The 18,259-nt window shown below is 36.3% G+C and overlaps 2 protein-coding genes and 1 long non-coding RNA gene across 3 annotated transcripts; 2 read left to right on the top strand and 1 right to left on the bottom strand.

Annotated features, from left to right (window-relative positions):
* The first annotated feature begins 1,070 nt into the window (after nucleotides 1-1,070).
* On the top strand, nucleotides 1,071-3,424 carry LOC130727539 (uncharacterized). Its single transcript, XR_009015337.1, has 3 exons — nucleotides 1,071-2,585; nucleotides 2,971-3,045; nucleotides 3,138-3,424. It is a non-coding gene; the product is annotated as an uncharacterized LOC130727539 (long non-coding RNA).
* Nucleotides 3,425-5,567: 2,143 nt separating this feature from the next.
* LOC130727538 (aspartate aminotransferase 1) lies at nucleotides 5,568-10,056 on the top strand. The gene is made up of 12 exons (XM_057578693.1): nucleotides 5,568-5,848; nucleotides 6,522-6,593; nucleotides 6,823-6,884; nucleotides 6,973-7,056; nucleotides 7,190-7,289; nucleotides 7,370-7,490; nucleotides 7,631-7,794; nucleotides 8,095-8,232; nucleotides 8,490-8,611; nucleotides 9,001-9,095; nucleotides 9,300-9,420; nucleotides 9,561-10,056. Exons 1-12 carry the CDS (start codon nucleotides 5,648-5,650, stop codon nucleotides 9,643-9,645), a joined length of 1,365 nt encoding a protein of 454 aa, XP_057434676.1. The 5' UTR covers nucleotides 5,568-5,647; the 3' UTR covers nucleotides 9,646-10,056.
* Nucleotides 10,057-11,417: 1,361 nt separating this feature from the next.
* LOC130727537 (transcription factor MYB3R-1-like) lies at nucleotides 11,418-18,178 on the bottom strand. The gene is made up of 12 exons (XM_057578691.1): nucleotides 17,969-18,178; nucleotides 17,387-17,577; nucleotides 16,395-16,449; nucleotides 16,038-16,095; nucleotides 15,550-15,644; nucleotides 15,301-15,404; nucleotides 14,974-15,102; nucleotides 13,020-14,667; nucleotides 12,671-12,945; nucleotides 12,348-12,480; nucleotides 12,064-12,267; nucleotides 11,418-11,729 (listed from the first exon to the last, which is right to left on the bottom strand). The coding sequence occupies exons 2-12, from the start codon at nucleotides 17,461-17,463 to the stop codon at nucleotides 11,613-11,615; spliced, it is 2,895 nt and encodes a 964-aa protein (XP_057434674.1). The 5' UTR covers nucleotides 17,464-17,577; nucleotides 17,969-18,178; the 3' UTR covers nucleotides 11,418-11,612.
* Between the last annotated feature and the right edge of the window lie 81 nt (nucleotides 18,179-18,259).

The raw sequence follows: 18,259 nt of genomic DNA, 5'->3' as shown, positions 1-18,259 counted from the left end.
TCTGGATATGTCTATCTTCATTCCATTTCCAAACCTGGCAAAGTTTCTATAACCGATTGTTCATGTGTGCACATCCTTCTTCCGTTCTTCTCAATCTCACAACCAAATTGACAAACCGTCCACCCACAGGCCACACAGACCACACTCTCTCTGCCATAACCTTTCAATTTTGTCCAAAGAAAAAAAGAAATTTTTTTCCCAGGGCTAGCCGGGGGTAAATCCGCCCCTGACTTTGAATGATTCTTATTGATGTAAGTTTGATTAATTTCATTTTCGTCTATGGCTTCCTTTGTACTCTGATTGAATTTGCGTATGAAATCCGCGGCAACACGGTACCAGATGCTGATGGCTCGCTTGCTATGTTTACTTGCGTTACGTTTTGTTATAGCTCTATTGTTTAATCTGAAGCACACGCGACCTTCCTTTAATCTAAACATTTGTTACTGATTTGTGTATTTTATTGTTTATATTACTAACTTGTATCTTAATCTTAACGCCTTTTTTTTATTTGTGTTTGTAAAATAGGTGACTTTTGCTTTCAACAAAGATCCTAGCCCTGTTAAGCTCAACTTGGGTGTTGGCGCTTACCGAACTGAGGTGAGTGACTCTGCGATTTCGTTTGGTTGCAATTGTAGTTCTTAGTCATTTGAGACACATAATAAACCATGTTTCCTTGACTTTTATAATCATGAATTCATGATCCTTTCCTTGCATTTAACTTGGCCATTGAAAATAGTCAAAATTGAAGTTAATGAATAATTACCTGTAGCTAACAATCAAGTTCATTCAATTTCAGTTTTACTAATGTAAATGTCTGTCTGTACCAGGAAGGAAAACCTCTTGTTTTGAATGTGGTCAGGAAAGCTCAACACCAAATCGTGAATGATCCGTTAGTACCTGACTTTGCTTTCTTTCTTCTCATTTCTGACGAAGTTATATTCTATATTTGATGTTTTTACCTTTCACGTTGTTTTCAAGTCACGCAACAAGGAGTATCTTCCAATTGTGGGGCTTGCTGATTTTAACAAATTGAGTGCTAAGCTTATTTTCGGTGCTGACAGGTTAGTAATAGAAACAAAGTATTATTACATTACATGAGCTTTTCTTGTTCTTGTTAGGAGTAGGTTTTGTTCAATCTGTAATTTCTCTTATTTTAAAGACAAATAAGAAAAATATGAGAATGACAAAGAAAAAAGATTTTCATACCTCATTTTCTTCATTATGCTCATGAAGCTCTATAACTAAGTACGAGAATCGGTTGACCCACCTTTGATTCATCTCCAAATAGCATCCCTTCTTTTTCGTCTTTCTATGAACTTCATTATAAGTTGCAAGATTGATTGGGTTCCCGTTTAGGTTTGTCAGTTGCTTCAGTGGAATATCAAACTATCGTGTCACATCACCTTGTTGTAGCCCCAATTGCCTATAACATATGTCCGGGCGAACTATAGCTATGACAAAGAAATTGATGCAGGAGACAACTGCATATTTTAGACGACGAAGTTGCTGCTCATACGGAGCATGAAAGCCGTATGGGCTCCAATTTATATCATCCTCATTCAGCTCATCAAATTTGCCGTTGAACACATTTTCCATTAAAATCTTCTTGGAAGGCCTTAAATGATCAAACATCACTTTAAACCACTTGGTAAGTAATGGAGTTTCATTTGCTAATTCTACTCCATGGAGAATTTCAACCTCTAAGAACTTGAATAGCTCTAATGCAAATACAACTAAAACTAGAACAAAACAGCTAAAACTTTAATGTGTACGATTAGCTATATCATGCTTGATGTGACCCAACACTGCGGCTCCCCACGCATAGTTGTCGATCTCATTAAAATCCAACAATGGCAAATAATGTGGCCCACCGGACTTTGACCGAGACGGAAAAATACTAGTTGAGAGGCAGTAAAAGATGAAGGCTTTTGCACGTACCTTCGAAGAATAAACAGTGGCAGTAGTATTAAAGTACTCTAGAAAAGTTTTCAGATTAACCCCACCCTTGTAAGCAGGTTTTACTTTAAAAACGAACATACTCTGTGCAAGACCCATTTCCATGTCGAGATGTTTTACTAGTAATTGGGCAGGATTCTCTATTATTTCTCCCGTCACCGGGTTCCCATCAATGGGAAGTCCAGTAATGTGCAGGATATTCTCAAACCCAAAATCTAACTCAAACCCTTGGGCTCTCCATCATATTTTAATATGAGATGTTTTAAGAAGCTTAGAGGAATCTGCAAATCACTTTTTATGGCAGACAATAGATCATGGAGTGGAAGCAAGAACTTAAAACAAGTTCTTTCAACCTCTTCCCTGACGTCATCTGTCAATTTCCACTCCTTTAATTTATTCAAATGCATTTCTGATTGTTTCATCTGTCAAGGAAAATCATACAATAAAGCAGCAACTTAAAAAACAACAAAGGAGCTAAATTACTCAGCCAATAAGCATGGCACATTGCACATGCGCGCAGATTGCAAAAGTTAGGTGTCAGATTTACCTTCAAAAGTTCACAGATGATTTTAGATTGCACAACGAAGATGATTTCAAAACGCCAGTTATTGCCTCAGCTTGCTTTGAAGGTACTCCTTGCCCCTCTAGTCTCTTTGAGTTCAGATCAACTACGTCCGTTGTTGTTTTAATTGACTTGTATATTGCTTTTGTATATGCAAATGAATAAGAATGTTATTGATGAATGGAATCCCTACTTGACTACTTTTGTGAATGCTATGAACATTGTTCAGGAATTCATTTTAGTTTTCCTGGTTGAAGCTGAAAATTATGTTTCACGTTTTTGATGAATGGAATCCCTACTTGACTACTTTTGCTAATGCAATAAACATCATTCAGGAATTCATTTTAGTTTTCTTGTTGTGAAGCTGAAAATTATGTTTCCTGAATTGAACTGTATGCCAGTTTCTGATGGTGCTCCAATATTTACTTAATTGACTTTTTCATTTGCTGCAGGACTTGATGATTCATGTTGTGCAGTCTAAACCTGCCAAACGTTCTGGTGATTACTTCTTGCGGCAGATTGTCAAGGTAGGATTGCGTCTGCAGTGTGATGTATATTTTTCAGGTCTGCCAAGTATTGTTATTTCTTATATGACCAATTCATTCTGTCTTGTATGCAGCTTGAAAGGGTGATCAACGAGATGGACGCTATAAAGCTGGAGTGAGTTGTTGCCCATTAGCTCCTAAATTGACTTCATAATTTATCCTTTTTGGTTCCCTGTTTTACTTTGATTATCAGGCTGAATTTTTCCTGAGGAGTCAGTATGTTGTTTGGAGGTGGAGGATGTAGTTAGCATTCTAAATGTAATTTTAACTTTTCTTAACTTAAGTTGTTTTATCTTAAGAAATAACCCATCCATTTATTGTTCCAAAAAAGAGGCTTAAGAAAGTTTCATTATTCTGGTGATTTACTCGTTCATATTCACGATAATAGGTGAACACTTTGTTGTGTTCAGCTACTAAGTTTTAATTGACCAGTAGCAAGATTGCGTCTTTTGTTTCGTTAACCCGACATATTATGATACTATAGCTCTAGGTGTGCTTTAAAGTTTGAGCTCGAGATGATTGCTTAAGTTATAGTGAAGCACTAGCACAATCAAGTGATTAAGAGTATTTTAAGTTCATCTTAACATGCCAACCCGTACAACGTTGATCTCATTAGGATAAGTTTATGTTTGGGAAGGGTTTGATGGAATATATTATTAATCTTAGGTGAATGTCTGATTGAGCTTGGCGAGAAAAGTGATGATGGTGTTGCTGGCATAGTATGTCAAAGAATGACAAGTAGGTTACTACATGCAAAAGGAATTTTGAACCGACAAAGTGACAATAATAGTCAAATGTGACCCGCATATCTGTGACATTGTGGGGTCTCCTATTTAATGGCATCAAATGTGGGCGACGGGGAGAGAATTTTAGAACTATAGACAGGAAATGTGTGAGGGAGCTGGGGAGAGAATTTTAGAACTATAGACAGGAAATGTGTGAGGGAGCTCGGGCGAGGGAGAAGGTTATTTGACTAGATCATTTGGTGACTTAATGAACCTCATCTATTCGACCTCGTTAAGTGCCCCAAAGAACAAAATTTTCCTAGCTTAGACATTATTATAAGACATGCTAAAGGCATTTCATTTTTTTTTATAAGCGAAAAGTATATTATTCTAAAGAAGGTACAAAAATACCTTAACCCATACACAACTCGTTTTTAAATTTTAAGTTTTTACATATCTGATTATAATAATTTTTAAGCGTGACCAGCACGAGACAATTGACGTTGAGGCATGGATGTAAAAGTTATTTTAAGAAATGATTTTTAATTTATATAAACCATTTAAATATACACAAACTTAGCATTAATTCAGTTATGCATAAATAAATCACCGTAAACTCTAATTAATCCGAGTCAAGTTAACTTGTTCTAGAAGACACAAGTCTCTAAATTGAGTCTCGTAGATCCATGCTTGAATTGACCACCACTACACATGTGTTTACCGGGGCTAAGTGCGAAGTGTTAAAAAGAAATTTAGTGGGATTTTTTACCTATGCTGATAAAACATGTGCAATTTTTGTGCGCATAGAAGCTGTTGGGATCAAAAAAAAATTACTGCCATAATCTACTACATATATCACTTTTTTTGCCATAATCTACATATATCACTTTTTTGGTTACATCCACATATATCACTTGAATGTTGTCATCCGAGAATTATTATTCCTCCTCTAAATATTTCACCATCAAGTTATATTTTAAATTTAAAAAAGTAAAGTCGACTAAAATATTGGATCATGCTGTCCAATTCCGATTATCAATACTATTCCTTTGTCTTTTCTTTTTCTTTAAGATGACGTTACAGTATACAAAAATATCCTATGTATCCTTATCTATGTTATTACAATATAATATAATGTGCTATCACATCGTGTGATGTTCATACTTGGTTAATTAATGGTTGTTACTTGTTATAGGTAGTGCCAGTGGTTTATGAAGGCGGTTTTTACATTTTAATTTTAATCTTGCTTTTGTTGTATCAAACATAATAACACTACCTAAGAGCTATTGAGTTCGATATCCACAAAAATGACACAATACAATATAAAAAGCGATGAAGAGTCTTAATTGTGACTAAATTCTAATTCTGGCGACATTCAAAGAATAATCAGGTACTGAATGTTTATAAAAAAAAAGTAAAGTCTAGCACAACCGATAAATACTTAGTTTCTACATTTCGTCATGAGTTTGATCATTGACTAATGTGTATGAAAAAAAATATGTTGAGAGAAATTGACTCACTTAATATAATTTAAAGGATTATTAGTCTCATGACTTTCGGTCTCCAAAAACATACTACAAGACATGTGGTGATGTCAAGAAAGGCCTCTATCAATCAACCATCACTCTTCACTACCCATGTCATAACAAAACAAATTTCATATATATATTTATCTATGTGGATAAATATATAAAGTATATTAGTATAAACACAAATGCAATAAACAAACAAGATTTTCCATTTGTTTCTATAAAGTGGAGGGAGTGATAGAATACTAGTTTTCAGTTTTCCCAACAACAGAGTAATTCAAACTTTATTCCCAGGGACCCAGCCAAAGCATATACATACACACATTCAGCATGCGCCCACCGGTTCTTCTCGAAACTACCTCTTTTTCTTCTTCTTCTTCTTCCCCAAGCGATCGCAGACTCAACGTTCTCGCAGGCCACCTCGTTCACAACGATCAAATGGATTCTCAGAACATCTCTCCTTCTCCAACCGCCTCTTCTGGTTCCGTCTTCGCTCATCTCGTTCGTGCTCCCGAAGATCCTATTCTCGGGGTAACATATATCTCTTCTCTCTCGCAACACTGAACCATAACCGTTTCTGTTATCATCCTCATCTCAGATCAATTCTGATGAGATCGCAGTTTTTGTTTTGGCGGTTTCTCTTTGATCCGAGTGAGATCACGAATCACGATCTCAAATTCTCAACCGCGCAACTACTCCTATCATTTGCATGATTGATTTATGTATTTAAGTTTGATTGATTAGTTTTATTTTCAATTGATTATGCTGATTTATCGGTTACTTGTTCTCTGATTGAATTTGCGTATGAATTTCAAAGCAACACGGAACCTGGTGGTGATTGCTTGCTTTGCTTGCTATGTTACTTGCGTTTCAGAATTGATTGCTTATTATTATGATCCGTATCATTTGACTTTGAATGATTCTTATTGATTTAAGATTGATTAATTTCATTTTCGTTTATCGCTTCCTTTGCACTCTGATTGCATTTGCGTATGAAGTTCACAGCAACACGGCACCAGATGCTGATGGCTCGATCGCTATGTTAATTGTGTTTCGTATTAGGATCGCTCGTTTTACTGTTATAATCTGAAGCACACGCGGCCTTTTTGTAATCGAATTCGAAACATTTGTTACTAATTTGTGAATTTTATCTATTATATTAATCTTATCGTTTTTTTCCTTGTCTTCTATCTTTGTAAAATAGGTGACTGTCGCTTTCAACAAAGATCCTAGCCCTGTTAAGCTCAACTTGGGTGTTGGTGCTTACCGAACTGAGGTGAGTGACTCTGCTATTTGGTTGGTTGCAATGGTAGTTCTTAGTCATTTGAGACACATAATAAACCATGTTTCCTTGACTTTTATAATCATGAATTCATGATCCTTTCCTTGCATTTAACTTGGCCATTGAAAATAGTCAAAATTAATGTTAATGAATAATTACCTGTAGCTAACAATCAAGTTCATTCAATTTCAGTTCTACTAATGTGAATGTCTGTCTGTACCAGGAAGGAAAACCTCTTGTTTTGAATGTGGTCAGGAAAGCTCAACACCAAATCGTGAATGATCCGTTAGTACCTGACTTTGCTTTCTTTCTTCTCATTTCTGACGAAGTTATATTCTATATTTGATGTTTTTACCGTTCACGTCGTTTTCAGGTCACGCAACAAGGAGTATCTTCCAATTGTGGGGCTCGCTGATTTTAATAAATTGAGTGCCAAGCTTATTTTTGGTGCTGACAGGTTAGTAATAGAAACAAAGTGTTATTACATTACATGAGCTTTTCTTGTTCTTGTTAGGAATAGGTTTTGTTCAATCAGTAATTTCTTGTTTGTAATGCCTAACTGCTTATTTATGAACCTTTTTTGGACATAGCCCTGCTATTCAAGAGAACAGGATTACCACTGTTCAGTGCTTGTCTGGTACTGGTTCATTAAGAGTTGGGGGTGAATTTTTGGCTAAACACTATCACCAAGTAAAGTTCTCTGTCCTTTGAACTCATATTATTGCACTCTGTCCCAGTTTACAATGGCTGACTGCCTTTGTCTTTTTCAGCGGATTATATACTTGCCAAAACCAACTTGGGGCAATCACACAAAGGTTTTCACCTTGGCAGGGTTATCTGTCAAAACATATCGCTACTATGCTCCAGCAACACGAGGGCTTGACTTTCAAGGTTAGACATTATTGTATCAAGCTGTGAAGCGGATTGTTCCTTATTTTCTAATATGTATCCAAGTTCATATGCATCATGGTCATAATTCAATAACTTCAACATGTTTCATTTTATGATACTTTTCCCCATGTTCCTTACAGGACTTCTAGAAGATCTTGGTTCTGCCCCATCTGGATCCATTGTTTTGCTACATGCATGCGCTCATAACCCTACTGGTGTTGATCCAACCCCTGAGCAATGGGAGCAGATTAGGCAGCTGATAAGATCAAAGGCTTTATTACCTTTCTTTGACAGTGCTTATCAGGCAAGCTTTTTTGCATACAACCAACTGCTTGCTTCCTGTTTTTCACCTTTGAGATTTGTAGTATGGACATAATCTATTACTGCTTACATTAAAATATAAAATTCAACCAATTCAAATCTCTTGAATCCTGGAGTTTGCATGTGCGGAAAAAATCAAACTTGAAGTGCATGGCTTCCCAACTTCCATTTCTTAGTAGTATACAGTGGATCATGTCTACTCAAGAATTCATCTCTACTAGTCTTAAATTCTTATTGTTTTATGAAACACTCTTTTTTAAACTACACATATTTTGTTCAATAGGGTTTTGCTAGTGGAAATCTAGATGCAGATGCACATTCTGTTCGTTCATTTGTTGCTGATGGGGGTGAATTGCTGGCAGCCCAGAGTTATGCAAAGAACATGGGTCTTTATGGAGAACGTGTTGGTGCCTTAAGCATTGTAAGAATTTCAAAGCATTAAATGGAGACAACTTGGAGTTTTTCATTAGTTTTGATTAGTGAATCATGCACGTGTTGTTCTATTTAATCTGATATTTTTCCTTGACTACCTTTTGAGTCTTGGGATCCTTTTAGTACCATTGGTGTAATTTTTATGTTAGTTTTTTAGTAGAACAGGTTGACAAAAGTTTCTTGTTCTTTTTTGGTATGTTGCTCTTACCTTTTTCCTTTTTTTTCATCAAAAAAAAAATCGCCTAGGTCTCCAAGTCAGCTGATGTTGCAAGTTTGGTTGAGAGTCAGCTGAAGCTTGTCATCAGGCCCATGTACTCAAATCCTCCCCTTCATGGTGCATCCATTGTAGCTACGATTCTTAAGGACCGGTAATGAACCAAGACTCTCTGCTTTCCTGTGTAAAACTAGACAAAGAATGATTTGCTAATGACTATCATTGTTCGTTCTCCTTGTATGTGTGGGTGTTTATTTTTGTCATCAATGCTAGTCTTGAAATGGCATGTCAAGTGGTAATGGATTTTGTGGTTGTCATTACTGTGGTATTTAGAGGTCATACTTCAAATATGTTTGATACCTCTAACTGTGAGTGAACATTGTCCTTAACTGAGATGATTTTACTGGTTGAGTTCATATATTTAACTGAGCCAAGTGTATATATTTAACTGCCAGGAGATGCTACTATATAATCTTTTGCTAGCTGATATTATCCTCTTTGAGCCTTTGTTAAAGTTTCTCAACCGTTTTGCTTCTTTGTCAGGGATTTGTACAATGAGTGGACTATTGAGTTGAAGGGAATGGCTGATCGTATTATCAGTATGCGCCAACAACTTTTTGATGCTTTACGTTCCAGAGGTTAGCCTCTACAGAATTTCTTTTTGCAATTTATTCCTCTTGTATTTTTCTGTATGGTCCGGTATCACTATTGTTTCACCAATATACCAGACTTTTTTAATTGTTCACTCATTCTTTCCTATCTTACTCGTTCTTATTTTTCCAGGATTTTGTATCTATGAAATATTTATTGCAGTTATACTTATTTACTTTTCAATTGATCAGGCACGCCTGGTGACTGGAGTCACATTATCAAGAGTATCGGTATGTTCACTTTCACAGGATTGAATCCTGAGCAGGTTTCCTTCATGACTAAAGAGTACCATATATACCTGACATCCGATGGGTAAGAAGCTCTTTGTCTGACTTCATTGAATGAGCTAAAATGAATATCATACACATTCTCTATTTCTCTTACCGTGTATATGATACACATTCTCTTACCCTGAATATGATGATCACTCATTATGCATTGTTATCGTGCAGGCGGATTAGCATGGCTGGTTTGAGTTCCAAAACCGTCCCACATCTGGCGGATGCTATACATGCGGCTGTAACCCGAGCTTCCTGAACATGTTTGGAAAGATATCTCAACCATAGATGAAAAAATCAACTGTTAGATATTAACAAATCATGGATTTGTTGAAATATACTCTTGATTTTCTCATCAACCATTGAGATACCTTTACTTTCTCCCTTTAAAGCTTTAGAGGAGCCAAATTCTATGAGCGAGCGCGATTTTCAACTCACCTAGTAGGACTTCCATTTTCAATGTAATAATATCACATCAAACAATGAAAACTTTTTTTTGATGTGAGAATTAGAGACAACTTTTCTGCCCAGGGTGCCTCGGTCTCCGATCTTGGCATTCTAACATTTTCGCCAAGTTTTCCTAGTGTAAGCATGATCAAGTGCCCCCAAGAAGGAGGCTTTCTATTTTCTAAATAATTTCTGAAGGATAAAGTACCTTGTTTTTATTTTATCTTGGATATTTTTAACAAAGGTAGTACTGTCAATTCGAGTAGAATCAATAGAAGCGATAACACTCACCTGAATGAGTTTTGAATCTAAAATGTGATAGGTGGGGCTTGGCTCATCTCATTTGGGTTTATAGTGTTGTTGGATGAAAATTTGTATCTATTTTTCTCTTCATCCATTAAGTGATATTAAAATTTCACATTATATCAATATCCACATGAAAATATCCGAATCAAAATAAAATAATTTTAAGCTGTGTATATATTAAATGAAATATCCAGTTCACTTAATTCGACCCATTTGGATTTTGGGTAGATCCTGATTTGGTTTGTTATTGTGGATCTTATTAATGGCCCCATATCAAATTAATAATGGTGACTTGTGAATCACCTAATTCGTTCCCTAATAATATGAAGGCGTTTCAAAAAAAATCATATGAAGGTATAATAATCAATATGTGATGTAATTTTTTTCTCTCTTCATACATTTAAACGTAATTTTTTAGTCAAATCACCAGATTTTTTTTAGTAAATGGGAAAGAAAAGTCACCAGATTTTTTTTTTGGTCAACAGATTTAAACAACCTAAAAATATATGATTAAGCTGTAACAAAAAAAAAAACAACCTAAAAATATAAGATTAAGCGAAATATGTAAATGTTTATGAAAGGTCAACTGGCCAGACTTATTTAAACTTGAGAGATTTTTCATGACATTATCTTCCTCCAAAAAAATAATGTGGTTGACCTAACACATATTTCATCCTAGCCGGTCTAGCTAATAGGTCTTTGTTGAAAGACCAAACTTATTAGTTCTCAACGGCTGCGACACAAATGGTCTGAGTTTTAATTCATGGCTTGCACGACAAAGCTATTAAACCTAATACATATTCCTTAATCATCTTCACTTGAGTTTGTAGCAATTGGTTTTGTCAATGTAGATTAGCCAAAATAGCCACAAGATCAAGTCCCCCAAAATTCCTCTTTTGCCACCAGGGTTAGAGCTTGAAGGATCTCCAAGGTAGGTGAGCACCATGCTTCTCTAGCAAGAATCAAAATTCAAAATGGGGCTAGAGAAAGTTTAACTACCTAGAAAAGTATCCTATATGGTTATATGGCCATTTAACCAATCTTGGCGCATTATGAGCGAATCATCTTCACTTGAGCTCGTAGCATTTGGTTTTGTCAACGTAGAGCAGCCAGAATTCCTCTTTGGCCACCAGGGTTGTAGCTTGAATTGATTGAACTTTTGCTACATTAAAATAAGATACTCAAGTTTCTTACATGGTATCATGGCTTCTCTGTTATCTTTCTTCACTTCATTTCAATTTGTAGTTTTTGTGATGCTGCGGACATTCGGCAACAGAATTTAATCAAGCAGGAGAACAGTCCAAATCTTTTACATGATTGTAATTTGCTTACTATATATATGAGGTGACAGATTAAGAATCAAGAATCCTAAGAACTGAAATAGATTCTGTTGTTACAATTACGAATTGAAGTCTCATCTCTCTATACTTAAATATGAAGAACAAAACAACAGGAGGCTTGTGAAGCAGCTATTTATCTACAACCCTTCAACAAATACGAAGAAGGGCTAGAGAATGTCACACCTGAGGATTTGCTCTTATCATCGCCCGGAGTTTCACATTCGCTGAAGTCAAGTATGCGACGCTCCACCTGCAAACAAATTAATTTAATATGTGCAATAAGCCATTGACAAATAGAAAAAGAGAAAGCATCAATTCACCCCCAAAAGAGATAAGAGAGAAAAATGGGCTGCTGCATTCAGCATAAAAAAAACTCATCCTTCCTTTGGAGAGACACATGATAAACCACTTAAATTTAATTATGAACTTGTGCTTCTCTTGCCAGCAAAGTTTCATCATGAAATAGTAGAAGATCCAAATATGTTTCAACTTTCAAGAAAATGTATGCAGGTGAATATGTGGATCAGAGGGTTAGATAAATCTAGCTTTACCAATACATTTGAAGACAAATGAGAATGGCTTACAGGCTGATTATTAGGATCATTGTTTTCCTGTTCCTCATCCCGGTCATTTCCAGATGCATCTCTTGGTAACAACGCCTTATGAGTTTGGTTTTCCAAAATCTCATGAGCATTGGCATATTGAACTGCGGTTTGTTCACTGACCTGTTTCATCAGTCCGATTGCATCGTAGCTTCTATCACCTGGGCTCAACAAATACCCAAAATCCTGTAAACATGCTCACAGTTTTTAGTTGTGGAAACTATATCTATTCCAAGACAGTAACTATCCAGCAAAACCTACACTACCTCAATCGTAAGTTCAGTGCCAGGCCTGGGGCTAGACAAAAAAGCATTGACGAACCAAGGAGATTTCCAAGCCGCAGGAGATTTCCATGCCGAAGGTGATTCAAGGCTTTTCCTAAAAGGTGTTCCAGCAAATCTGAAATCAAGCAGTCAGTCAGAAACAGTATGGTCATAAGAATAATATTTGAAATAGATGAATATTCAAGTGCCACGCAATGATAGCTGCACTTTACAAAATAATCAAATAACCCAGCATCATTAATAAACTGCACCTAAAAGCCATGCTATAATACTAAGAACAATATAGTTAATTTAAAGAATATTACATGCTATACGTTTCAAAGGCTCCATCATTTGCAGTATGATCACCCGAACTCTCCCCTGGGCCTGATGAACAGACGGATTGCACACAAGTGACAGCAACTGAAAGTCTTTCGTGCTCCTTTGCTCTAATACATGGAGAGTTAACCTTTGTGCATGGATTTTTCTGTTTTCGGGCACTTGAACTTTGAACCCTCTCTGACTTTGAACCACCTCGAGGAGAATGCAGCAGTTGGTCATTAGTATCATGGTCCACCAAAATTCCTGAAGGCTGCGGCATCTGACAAATTAAATAACAAGATAAGTAATTATCACATTCTGGATAACAGCTGATTTTAAGATAGTAATACTTACAGTCACAGCAACAATATTAACATTATTTGTTGTCTTGGAATCAATATCAAGAGGTCGCTGCTCAGTCATATCCTCAGAATTACTTTTATCAGTATCTTCTTCTGACTTTTTGTCGTCCAAATTTGCTGATTCATTTTTCTCCTCTACTTGTTCCACTTTAATAGCTTCTCTGTGATTTTCTCTGTCATCTTCAACAGAGGTACCAGAGTTCAGTTTTTCCACTGAAGCTGGAGAAAGCAAGTGTTGAGTTTCATTGTCAACAAACATGACATCCAAACGGGAAAAGTTTTTAATCAAGGTAGATGTCATGTCAACCTCAAGTTTCTTGTCAATTCTTTTATCAGATAATGGCGACAAAAGGTCCCGGCTTCGTTTCTTCAATATAGATGGTGTAGCTGTAAAAGTTTTAGCAGCACTTCTCAACAAAGCATCTGGACTATCATCGCGAGAAGGTGAATCCCACAATTTGAAAGGAGTTAGACAGTTCATAGAAGACATCATAAACTGGCGGATACCTAGGGGACTAAATTCTTGCTGCATATCACCCCCAGATTGTACAAGATCACAGCTTAAGAAAGGAATGTCCAAACTTGGAAAACGGGGAGGTTCATAACACAGAGCACCTGCTTCCTCCTGTTCTGCGTGCCCATTTGGCTCTTCATCTCTCGGATTTGAAGTTTGAATAGTATCTGATCCATGGCAAAAACTATTTACAGGGACCAAACTTGAAGTATCATTCTCAATACCTGGTGTCTCTTGCATTGCTGCACTGTCTATCCTATTTCTATCAATACAAGGAGAGCTGTTCAAGCCATTTGCATAAATTAAGTTATCATGTGCTTCGGAGATAAACTGCTGATCCTCAGACCCAAGCAACTGATTCGCTTCTGCAGTATACAGCAACCTAGCACCAGAAGAAGAAGGTCCTGATGAAGGTGAATGAAGGGAAGCGCAACCATTCGAGTCAATCATGTTTTCACCTTTATTATAATCACCCATTGCCTCAGAAAATAGGATTCTGCAACATTCATCATCAGGTATGAACATGTGCTCTGAAGAATGGAATGGAACGTTCACCATGTCATGACTTTCACTAGGAACTATACAACCATTTTGCACCTGTGATGATTCATGCTCAAAGCCAAGTGAGGAAATATTTGGTAAGGCATGTGAACTAAGCTGGTTTTCCCCATTTGTGATATGTCTAGGTTCATGTGTGTACTCAATCATTTGAGCAGAGTAATCCTCTTGGCAAGCTGTGTCTGGCAGGGACGCAGAAACATCACCCAAAGAAATGTAATATGGCTCTGAACACGATACTTGACTAGGATTGCCTAGATTAGATTCTTCATTTGGCCTGTAGTCCTCCCCATTTTCGAAAACAGCAATGCTCATATCTCCGGCGTACGGAAAGTGACCAGCATTAGCTGATTCTTGGCTGCATTGTGAAGCTTCCTCTTCTTCAGTCCCCCTAGGACCACTATCATCTCCGCTACGCTGTAACCTTGAAGAGGTTGAAGCAATAGGTTGATTCGGATTACCAGCGATTGGTACAGTTTGTAACTGAGTGAGCAAGCCCGACGCCAAGTAAGAATCCAACTTCTTTTTAACAGAGCTGTTCCAGTGATTTTTTATAGCATTGTCGGTCCTGTTGCCACAGAAGCACAAGTTTATCAATGCTTACTGATAAACAAGAGAAAAATGAAACCAAACTTCACACGGAAAACCAGGCATACAAATTACTGCAGGTATCCTCAAGGAAGAGAGAAAGACATGTGAATTTTATTGATAAATGTCGATATCTCATATATCATTCTCTGTCTTCCTCTCTCCTGCAATACCCAGTACTTTAGGTATCCAGATTCCTGCTGAAATTGGTCCAGGAACAAAAACATAAATAATAAATTGATCTGGTGTTTGTTATGGTGTTACAAGGATTTTGATATGGTGTTACCTTCCAGGCAAAAACTTCGTCAATTCTGCCCATCTATTCCCATAAATCTGATGAGCATGGATTAGAGCCAACTCTTCTTCCTGCGTCCATGCTTCCTTGTTTATGGAAGGATTAAGATGATTATGCCACCTAATGAATTTAACAAATAATGTTAATGAGAATGAACTGTATCCCTCCAAATCCTCCAATTTGACTTACGTATGAGGCTATAGGAAAAAGGATTGTTTGAATAAATATTTTATATTCTAATTTAATGTTTCTGGACAGTATAAGAAGCTAATGACACTTACTGTCTAACAAAAACCAGTAGAAATCCAATAGTCATACCTTTCCCGACATTGCTTCCCAATACGTCCAGGTAAATGTTGTGCGATAGTAGACCACTTTTTAGGCCCATATTTGTTCACACATTCAACAATTATTTCATCTTCCTGTTTGCAATCAGATTCGGTAGGTAAGTTCAAATTAGATATCGAAACAGAAAAGTTGATAGCTCAATACATCAAATATTACATCAGACCAAACACCAAAATGTAGAAATTAAATCAAAACACAAGAAATGGAAATAGAGATAACCTCTTTAGACCATGGACCTTTGATAAGTTCTGGATTTAAGACCTTCTGCCACCTATGCAGGCATTGTACATCAGTTCTGTCCTTGAAACACTCCGCTACAAACACATTTGGTAATCATAACAAGTTAAAAAAACAAAATACTGCATTTCCCATAAAAAATGCTTAAGATGATTAATGAACACGCAAAAATGAGTGTAACTGAAAAAGACAGAACTGGTGAGGGATACCTAAAAAAGAAAGATATAGATGAATCCCCCAAGAAACGGAGTTTTTCTAATTTAAAAAACAAAACATAAATGAATTGCCCAGTTAAAGCTATTAGGTCCAACTGAAGAAACAGCACAATAAATTGATCAGATGGGACACAGCCACACTAAAGAGATGCCAGTAGAATAGAGACATATATAAAATGAAAACATAAAAAGTAGAAGTATTGGACAATAGAAAAACGAACACCAGATGTACTCCATGCTACCTAAAAATAGTACCTATTTTTTTCCAATTCTTCCCTTTAAAACGATGAACAGCATTCCGCAAAATCTCATCCTGCAAAAACAAAATCCATGAGTTCACCTAATAATATAAAATTTCTTATATTTACAGGAAAAATCTTAGTCCAAACTCCAAAAATTCTAAATGTTCATATATTATATGAAGAATGTCATGGTATTATACTATTATATATCATATAACCATTTTCCAAAGAGTAACTATAATCAATTGAAAAAAAAATTACATGAAAAAGTTAAAAGAATATCATGAATACGTAGAAAAAAAATCTTGTTGCATAAACAAAACAAGATTACTACAGAGAGATGCATATGATTAAGTATTAAAAAATTTACCTCCTCAGGAGTCCATTGTCCTTTAGTAGACCGTCTTGTTGGCCCAGTAGTCCTCCTATAAAAATACATTTTATCATAAGAGAAAGGATAGAAATTCAAATTTGAGTTGGACTTACTAGACTTAGTGCATGTTTGGATCGTTGTCAGAATTGAGTTTGATAAAATTAATTCTTGTAAAAGTGAGTTAAAGTGAATTAAAAGTAAAGAGATTATGTTTGGATAACCTTATGGGAAAAGTTATTTCTATAGGGTAATGTTGTCAAACCCAGTTATGAAATCCCACAGTTGAATATGTTATCCGCAAAAGTTGAGCTACTCTCTAACTTCCCCGCAGAATTGATTTTGGGACTAAACTCAATTAAGTCAATTGCCAAACATCTACATAACCAGCTAAAAGTGATTTTGGTTAGTGGGAGTTAATTCTAAGGCTCCCAAAAGTCGAACCAAACACACTTAACGATCTTAAATTGCATGGCTTCTGTTTCTTAGGTGTTTATGTTTTAACTTATTAACAATATATAAACTTTGACCGATACACCATGATGTTGATCCTCTACAAAGAAAACAACAACCAAGTCACGAAGTCTGCTAATTTCTTTTGTAGTGGATAAATATATCACCAATCAACATGGACTGACTGGGCTTTTTCCCTTATGGAAAGGGGAAACTTGTATCATGCCCTTGATGAGCGTTTGAAGACACAAATTCATACCTAATTGACTAACACGAAGCTGAGAGATAAACTATTAATAAGGGAAAACAAGTACTGAAAACCCACACCCCTATTGGATATATCATTCCTAAAAGTAAAGCAAATAACATCTCCAAAGATAAGCATGTCCATTATTAATTGCTAAGGGTACAGCAATTGTCTTGTAGCTAGAGAGAAACACAAGGGGCACCAATTGTAAACTAGTATAAGATCGAATTGTAGAGCCCAGAGGACTGTCTAAGATCAACCAAACAAAAAGAAAGACGAATTCGAGAATTACCCATATAGAGCTCTAATTTTCTGAACACCGTCCACGGTTCCCTCCGATGGAGCAGGGGTTGACCTTTCACCTTCCATAGTTTGTAAGCAGATAGGTAAAGTAGCATTCACCAAATCCCCCTCGACTACGATTCTGTTCAGAATTGGTCCTCCAAATCATTCTAATAACAGTCCAACCCTAGAAAACTTCTTCTGCAAAAAAAAACAACAAGATGAATCTCAATCAGGAGAAATTGAAGTGGAAAATGTACAGAAATCAGAAACTATTTTTCCCCCAAACCAAACAATTTCACATGTCACTACTCGGATCGGATCACACCGTAAACCAACATCAAATTAACCACTGAAAATCCAATTCACATAAATCTCAGTCCAGGAAGATGAATCGAGTCGCCAATTTCAAAATCACAAAATTAAATTCAAAATTAAAATTGAGCAATTCAATTCAAATTTCAATTGTTCGAAAAACACAACACTGGAGAACAAATCGACGTTGAGATAACATGAATTGCAAAATCGAAGAACGAACGAACACGGAAAACGAAATTCGAGAGAAAGAGACAGTTCGATGAAGTTGACTCACCGGACTGAGCTTCAGAACGCGAGATAATCGATAGTCGCATCGAAACGGAGTGCATCTGCAGATAGAAACGGAGATTGAAATTGAAGATCGATCTGCAAATGCACTTCAACAATCGAAAATGGAGAAGCGAAACGAGATGGTGAAGATGAAGAAGGAGAAGAAGAGAAAGTGAGTGAGTGAATGAAACGGTCTTGATCTCTCTCTATTCAAACAAAAAGGGGCGGAATGAGTTTCAAACCCTATACTTAAACTTCCAACTTCTTTAGCTTTCTACGGTTCTGATTGTGACAC

This window comes from Lotus japonicus, chromosome 1, assembly GCF_012489685.1.
Source record: "Lotus japonicus ecotype B-129 chromosome 1, LjGifu_v1.2".
Lineage (NCBI taxonomy): Eukaryota > Viridiplantae > Streptophyta > Magnoliopsida > Fabales > Fabaceae > Lotus > Lotus japonicus.
Note: the sequence above shows the minus strand (reverse complement) of the source record. Positions and strands in the feature narration are given on the sequence as shown.

Excerpts from the sequence above, each read along its gene's own strand:
- LOC130727538 (XM_057578693.1), top strand. The coding sequence starts at position 5,648 with ATGCGCCCACCGGTTCTTCTCGAAACTACCTCTTTTTCTTCTTCTTCT. Across the intron at positions 6,885-6,972 it reads CACCAAATCGTGAATGATCC|GTCACGCAACAAGGAGTATC; the intron begins GTTAGTACCTGA and ends CGTCGTTTTCAG. Across the intron at positions 7,057-7,189 it reads CTTATTTTTGGTGCTGACAG|CCCTGCTATTCAAGAGAACA; the intron begins GTTAGTAATAGA and ends TTTTGGACATAG.
- LOC130727537 (XM_057578691.1), bottom strand. The coding sequence starts at position 17,463 with ATGGAAGGTGAAAGGTCAACCCCTGCTCCATCGGAGGGAACCGTGGAC. Across the intron at positions 15,645-16,037 it reads GAAGAATTGGAAAAAAATAG|CGGAGTGTTTCAAGGACAGA; the intron begins GTACTATTTTTA and ends ATGTGTTTGTAG. Across the intron at positions 15,405-15,549 it reads AAGGTCCATGGTCTAAAGAG|GAAGATGAAATAATTGTTGA; the intron begins GTTATCTCTATT and ends GATTGCAAACAG.